Source organism: Sorghum bicolor, chromosome 10 (genome assembly GCF_000003195.3).
Source record: "Sorghum bicolor cultivar BTx623 chromosome 10, Sorghum_bicolor_NCBIv3, whole genome shotgun sequence".
Classification (NCBI taxonomy): Eukaryota; Viridiplantae; Streptophyta; class Magnoliopsida; order Poales; family Poaceae; genus Sorghum; species Sorghum bicolor.
The window spans coordinates 15,190,837-15,198,605 of record NC_012879.2 but is presented as its reverse complement, the minus strand read 5'-3'; the positions used below and the strand labels follow the sequence as shown (position 1 = coordinate 15,198,605).

The window sequence follows — 7,769 nt, the reverse complement described above, 5'->3', positions numbered from 1 at the left end:
TATATATATATATTACAAATTCCTTATAATAATTCTTATTATGTTTATACAACAAACAATCGGACAAATTCAATATCATTAGAATTCAACAAACTTCAACTTAGTTTAAAAAATTAGCTATCCCATAGCAACGCACGGGCATATTTACTAGTATATTAATAAAGAGAGAGATGATAAAAGTTTTATGGAAGTAAAGAGAGCTTCATCATTATAAAACTCTTCTATACTGTTTCTAAAATATAGATGTGTTAAAAACTATATCATAAAACTTACACTAAACATGGCCTAAACAGAGGTACACGGCAGGGTGCTGGGCAAATCTCTTGCTCATCGCTTTTCGCCCGGCCTTGTTTAGTTTAAAAAATTTTATAATTTTTTTTAGATTTCCTATCATATCGAATCTTCCGACATATGTATAGAGCATTAAGGGCCCGTTTAGATTGCTCTGTTAAAGTTTACTGTCCGTCACATAAAAAATTTGGACATATGCATAGAGTACTAAATATAGACTATTTATGGAACTAAAAACACAGTTGTAGAGTAATTTGAGAGACGAATCTTTTAAATTTAATTAGTCATATTTATTGTTAAATAAGACGAAACTGCTACAGTATCTGTTAAACTTTAACACTCCAAATCAAACACCCCTTAAATATAGGCCTTGTTTACTTCCCAAAATATTTTGCAAAATTTTTCAGATTCCCCGTCACATCAAATCTTTAGACCCATGCATGAAGTATTAAATATAGACGAAAATAAAAACTAATTGTACAGTTTGGTCGGAATTGACGAGACGAATCTTTTGAGTCTACTTAGTACATGATTGGATAATATTTGTCAAATACAAACGAAAGTGGTACTATTCTTATTTTGCAAAATTTTTTGGAACTAAACAAGGCCATAGATAAAAAAATAACTAATTACATAATTTGTCTATAATTTGCAATACAAATCTTTTGAGTCTGGTTAGACCATAATTGAACAATACTTATTAAATACAAACAAAAATGCTATAATATCCATAATGTCTATTTTGCCAAAATTTTTGGAACCAAGGTGGATAAGCTGTTGAGGCACTGATGGACCGGCCGTAGGTGAAAAAATGGCTGTAACGCATGCCCTATCAGACGTGCAGCTCCGTGTTAATATAGGCTGGGAATAACCCCAGCGTGGTTTACAACTCTTGTACAACAAGTCAATAACAAACAAGATTACATCCATATCTAATCTAGCTTCTATCACAAGATTACAACAACCTGAAGATATTAACAACTGGGCCTGCAACTAACATCCTTGAGGAGCAATCCAACGCCAATGATAACAACCAGTGTATATCCATGATCACATATTTCAACACCCCCCAACAATCACAACGCACCTGCTAAGTTGAGATTGTTCCTGAATGCAATAGTTTGCTTTTCTGGGAGTGCCTTAGTAAAGCCATAGGCTATCTGATCATGTGTACTGATGAACCTGATGTCCAAGCGCTTTGCTGCAACTTGCTCACGCACAAAATGAAAATCAATTTCTATATGTTTAGTGCGAGCATGAAAACCTGGATTAGCCGAGAGATACTTTACACCAATGTTGTCACACCATAAACATGCTTCTTGAGGATGTGATACACCTAATTCATCAAGTAAATTATATATGTACCCACATTACCTCAGCGGTGGCATTGGCCAAGGATTTATACTCGGCTTCGGTGCTAGACCTGGACACCGTGGCCTATTTCCTAGCACACCAAGATATCAGATTACTCCCTAAGAACACAGCAAAGCCACCGGTGGAGCGTCTGTCATCAGGACATCCGGCCCAATCTGCATCTGAAAAGGCACTAACAAGAGTAGAATTAGATTTTCCAATCTTGATGTCGAGACTAATTGTTCCTTTCACATATCTTAGTATTCTCTTAACTGCTTCCTAGTATACAGTTGTAGGAGAATGCAAGAACTAGCAGACTTTGTTCACTGCAAAGGACAAATCTGGTCGTGTAAGGGTTAGATATTGAAGAGCTCCAACAATACTTCGATATCTTGTAGAATCATTAATATCCAGCCGAACACCACTTTTAATAGATAACTTTTCTGTGGTGTTGAGCGGCGTCTTCACAGGCTTACAGAGCTGCATGTTTACTCTCTTGAGGACATCCGATGCATATTTCTCTTGAGTCAGCAGCAGCTCTCCATGTTTTTGATGCACTTGGATCCCAAGAAAGTAGCTCAACTCCCCCAAGTCCTTGATGGCAAAGTCTGTTTTCAGGTCTTTAAGTAGAGCATCAATTGCTTCCTGTGAAGAGCCAGCCACAATAATATCATCAACATAAACAAGCATATATATATAACACAATCCCCTCTCTTATAGAAAAACAGAGAGGTGTCTCCTTTGGATGGGATAAACCCAAGGCTAGGAGCCTGTTTTAACCCATAAAGAGCTTTGTCAAGTCTGAAAATGTAGTTTGGTTTGCTTTTATCGTCATATCCTGGAGGTTGTTTCATGTACACTTCTTCATCTAAGTAACCATGCAAGAAGGCATTTTGAACATCCAACTGCCTTAGGGACCAGTTCCTTGATACAGCAAGAGACAAAACCAAGCGAATTGTGGCGGCTTTAACTACAGGACTGAACGTGTCCTCATAATCTATCCCATATCTTTGCTTGAACCCTTTTGCAACTAACTGGGCCTTATACCTCTCAATGTTACCATTAGATTTCCTTTTAATTTTGTAAACCCATTTGCAATCTATCACATTTTTTCCTTTCTGTGGTGGTACAAGATGCCAGGTTTTATTTTTATGCAAAGCTTCTACTTCTAGGTCCATAGCACTCTTCCAATTTTTGTCATCTAGTGCTTGTTGCAAATTTAAAGGACCTTCTGAAGCACTAGCTAGCTGGCCATATTGAACAGTGCCATCCGTGAATACCTTAGGCTTTCTGATGCCTTGCTGAAGGCGAGTGACTGGGCGATGCAGAGATCCCACTGGGAGCTGCACAGCATTGCTCGGCGCAGACAATCCAGGCGAAAGACCCGCAGCCGGAGCAGAAGATCCAGCGGCCTGGGATGCAGCACTTGAGGACGGAGGAGCCGGTGTAGACGATCCGGTGGCAGCGGTCGGCGCTGTTGCAGAGGGGAGAGACCCGTCTTGTCCCCCCGTCCTTGGAGACAGGTGGACAGGTGGCGAGCTCGGTGTGGCGGTGGACGAAACCGGCGCATCGGGATCGAGCAGTTGCGAACCCGAGGAAGATCCAGGCGTGAGGTGATCGGATTCTGGTAGAGAATCAGCACCGAGATTGCCGCCTGTCCCTGCCAGAAAAGGAAAACCCCCTTGCTGCATGAAATATTGGTCGTTAGAGTCCAGATTTTGGTCAATTTGCTCTGAATTTTCACCCAGATTTTCTCCTATGACAGTTTCATGACCTGTAGGCTCAGGAAAAACACGGTTAGACTGCAGGGAACCATTATCAAACTGGTCAAAAGTGTTGTTATCCCCATTACTAGGATTACGAAGATGTGAAGGAAGAAGACAGATTTCAGACTAAAGCTGAGCTCCAGCATTAGGATGCATGTGGAGAAGGGACAAACTTCTTCATCGGACACTACATCACGGGAAATGTAGACTCTTCCTTCTTTGACGTCTAGACACTTAAAGCCTTTATGCATGTGGCTATATCCTAAGAACATGCACTTCTTGGATCTAAACTAAAGTTTACGTGCATTGAAGGGTCGAAGGTTGGGCCAACAAGCACAGCCGAAGGTCCTAAAAGAACTGTAATCAGGTTTCTGACCTTACAGACGCTCAAGGGGAGTTTCTCCATGGATTACTTTCGTGGGAAGGCGATTGATAAGAAATGTGACAGTAAGAAAAGCCTCATCCCAGAATTTTAAGGGCATGGAAGCATGCGAGAGAATGGATAGACCTACTTCAATAATATGTCGGTGCTTGCGCTCGGCTGCACCGTTTTGCTGGTGAGCATGCGGGCATGACACATGATGGAGAATGCCAATGCGTTGGGAAAATGAGTTCAACTTTTGATACTCACCTCCCCAATCAGTTTGCATAGTTAGGATCTTCTTATCAAAATGTGGTTCTACCATTTTTTGAAATTCATGGAATTTTTTAAACACATCAGACTTTTGGCGAAGCAAGTATATCCAAATGAATTTGCTGAAGTCATCTATAAAACTGACATAATAAGTGTATTTGCCTACAGATGTAGGCGCAGGACCCCACACATCAGAGAATACAAGTTCTAGAGGACTAGAGGACACACTTGTAGACCTAGGATAGGGTAGCTGGTGACTCTTGCCTTGCTGACAAGCATCACATACACTTGTTTTATTTGAATCTGAAACAAAAGAAATTTTGTTCTTGCTAAGCACTTGATGCACTATTGCTGATGCAGGGTGACCCAGACAGTTGTGCCACCTAGTCGAAGATGATCTGGTGGTGCCAAAGGTCACTTTATTCGATGCAGATGCAGACCTAGACTTCAGCGGATAAAGGCCACCTTCGCATCTCCCCCTAAGCAGCGTTTTCCTCGTTGCCTGATCCTTGATAATGAAATGGTCAGGATGATACTCAAGTTGGACCATCACCATTGGTCTGGCGACGATTGCCACCATTGTTGTCGCGCCCGCGACCACGTGCTCCAGCGCGGCCTCCTCCGCCACGCTTGAAGCCACCGCGACCACCTCGTGTGGCCGAGTTCGCCGAAGATTTAGAACCTCCTCCAAGGAGATCCATCCGCTGCTCCCAGCTCATAAGATGTGTGTAGAGTTCGCCTAGGGTTAAGGGCTCCGCAGCAGTACGCCCTGATATGGTAGACACCACAGGGTCATAGGTCCCATCAAGACCAGCGAGGATGTATGACGCCACCTCCTTGTCTTCAAGCTTCTTTCCAGCCGCCGCCATGTCGTTGGCCAGACCCTTGACTTTGCCAAAGAAATCGGCAATGGTGGAGGACCCCTTCTGGGCCGTTGCAAGAGCCATGCGGGTGTTGATCACCCGTCCACGCGACTGCACAGATTGCATCTCCTGGATGGACTTCCATATCTCAACAGAGGTCGTGCAGTTGCAGACCTGCACTTGGACGTCCCTGGAGACAGATGCAAACAAATAATTGAAGACCGTCTGGTCTTTACCAATCCACTCGTCATACTCAGGATTGGGACTCAGCTCGTCGGGCTTCTCTGCAGACTTGGCGATCTGCTTTGCCGGAGCAGCAGCCGTCTTCTCATCGAGGAGATGTGCAAGTCTTGCCCCACGAAGAGCAGATAGGACATGGGCACTCCAAATGGTGAAGTTGTTCTTCCCTAGCTTCTCCGTGACCGGGCAGCCGATCAGAGAGAACGCAGCAGGTGGAACGGAAGAGGATGCCATTCAGAATTTTGTGGACTAGAACCCTAGCCCTGATTACCATGAAAGAATGGCTGTAACGCATGCCCTCTCAAGTGTGGGGCTCCGTGTTCGTGGTTTACAACTCTTGTACAACAAGTCAATAACAAACAAGCAGATTACATCCATATCTAATCTAGCTTCTATCATAAGATTACAACAACCTGAAGATATTAACAACCGGAGCCTGCAACTAACATCCTTGAGGAGCAATCCAACGTCAATGATAACAACCAGTGTATATCCATGATCACATATTTCAACAGTATGGATGCGAAAGCTAAGTTCACATATCCATAACTGACCGCTCTGCATCAGAGGTTGTGTTCTCAACGTATGTCTAACAAATTGAACAAGGAAAGTGTTGACTGTACCCACTCTAACGGGTCGATAAATTGTAACACAAATATGGAATATATTATTTCAATGAATGCATACATTTTATGAAACCGCACTAAAAGGTTCGAAAAATATTTTTGTACAATAGCTGGATTAGGGAAGTCTAGAATGGCAAGCTCTGGAGCAAATGACTCATTGCCAAGATGGTAACCTATTGGGCGTGGCCGTGGAGGTCAATTCAAAAAACCTAATAAACTCCAAAGAATTTCAACATAAATATAGAATGCATATTAACAATGCTCAAAGTAAAATGTCCCCAAAAAATTGTAGAATCCATATAGAACATGGAAAAGAAAAAATATATATAACATTAAAATATCCAGGAGTCATGACAAGAACACGTGGAGAGAAAAGTGAGAAATGAGTGTGAAAAGTGAACAAGAAGAAGTACTGTCTCAAGAACAAAGAACTTGCTCCCTCAATATCACACACACGAGAACAAAGATTTGAAAATGACCTGTTTAGGTTGGGGGAGCGTGTTCATGTATATATTGTGGGGACATTTATTCCTAGTTTGTAGAGCCGAACCGTCTAAAAGAATCAGATAGACCTTTAATCCCGGTCTGTAAGACCAACCGATACTAGAGGATGATCTTTAGTTTTGGTTAATGTTAAAGACGAAGGCACCCCTGCTAAAGCTAGCTGCTGTTGCCGTTGGGCAGGGGATCGAATGCAAAAATTGCCAAGACTCAAGCTAAAATCCGATGCAGACCAAAAGTTTGTTCTCTACTAGCGAACACTCAAGAGTCAAGACTGCTAAACATGTGTCTGAGTGAAAAAAAAAACTCCTTGGCCACCACGCTGATCCCTACTTCCTAAATGCCACCACGCTGGTGTACAAACTTTAGCAAATATACCATGCAATCCTGACGCAACGAGATAAAAGAAAAAAAAAAACTACCGACTTCCTCCCTGTCTCTGTATCGAGCGCACCCATCAACTCTGCATCATGCGCTCCCTCCATCATTCCCCCACTTGCCGCCGCCAGCCCCTGCAGTGCCTCCCCTCCCGTCCCATCCCACAACACATACAACGACGGCGGTGGCGACAATGACTAGGCTTACCAATGCTTGAGTCCCATTGACGACGATCCCCGTCGCCCCTGCGCCAACGCCGAGCCTCGCCGCCATCTTGTGTTGTGCCAGGTTGATTGTGATTGTAGAAGTCGGGCGGGTCGTGGAGGCCATGCGGGCGTCAACGGAAGCCGGCGGGATGAGTGCGCGGCACTCCACTTGATCCAGTTGCCCACCTCCGCGTCGCCAGATCTTCATTGGGCCCTTCATCAGTGACGAATACCCACGGCAGCAGAAGCCGGCAGGGCACCCGCGCGTTCCTTCCACAAGGTGTGCAAATCCCTTTGCTTCCCTAAGTGCTTTGTGAAACCCTAACCCAAACCCTACCTTCCACCATGCGTACATGTTCACAACCAATTCACCTGCAAGAACAAAATTACAGGTCGTAGCTTTTTAGTACGAAACCATCCCTATTTACCATAAATTATTTTTGTATCAACCAATATTTATTATTACTAATATTAGACATAATTATGAATCCAACAAATTCAGGCAACTTCTCTTCACAAAATTTAAGGTATGCAGCAGTAAAAAAATAGTAAAAGCTCTTACATTATTTTATCTAAAATATAATTCAATAGAACACAACGTAGATGACGACAATATACATGTTTACATATATTCAGTCTGGAAGATGTTCAGTACATGATTTGGTGCTGCAAGCGGCAGCGTTTTCTGGTTTCTCTCTATTCGTTATAAAGGAAAATACATGCAGCCATACGTGTTTACAAAATAACTGAGACAATCACGGCATGCCCACAATCGGTTGTTGTCATCCCAACAGCCAAAACATGCCGCCTGCCATGCTTAGTTACTAATCAGCCTAAGCTACCAATTCCAACAATCTCCTTCTAAGCCCTTGAGCAGCTACACTAACTTTTTCATGCCGATCCCATCACGG

At 43.1% G+C, this 7,769-nt stretch overlaps 1 protein-coding gene across 1 annotated transcript; it reads right to left on the bottom strand.

The window, feature by feature from the left end:
• Positions 4,581-5,381, bottom strand: LOC110431102. The gene has a single exon (XM_021449802.1). The coding sequence runs from the start codon at positions 5,379-5,381 to the stop codon at positions 4,581-4,583; it is 801 nt and encodes a 266-aa protein (XP_021305477.1).

What these genes read in the sequence shown, in the direction of transcription:
- LOC110431102 (XM_021449802.1), bottom strand. Translation starts at nt 5,381, where the DNA reads ATGGCATCCTCTTCCGTTCCACCTGCTGCGTTCTCTCTGATCGGCTGC.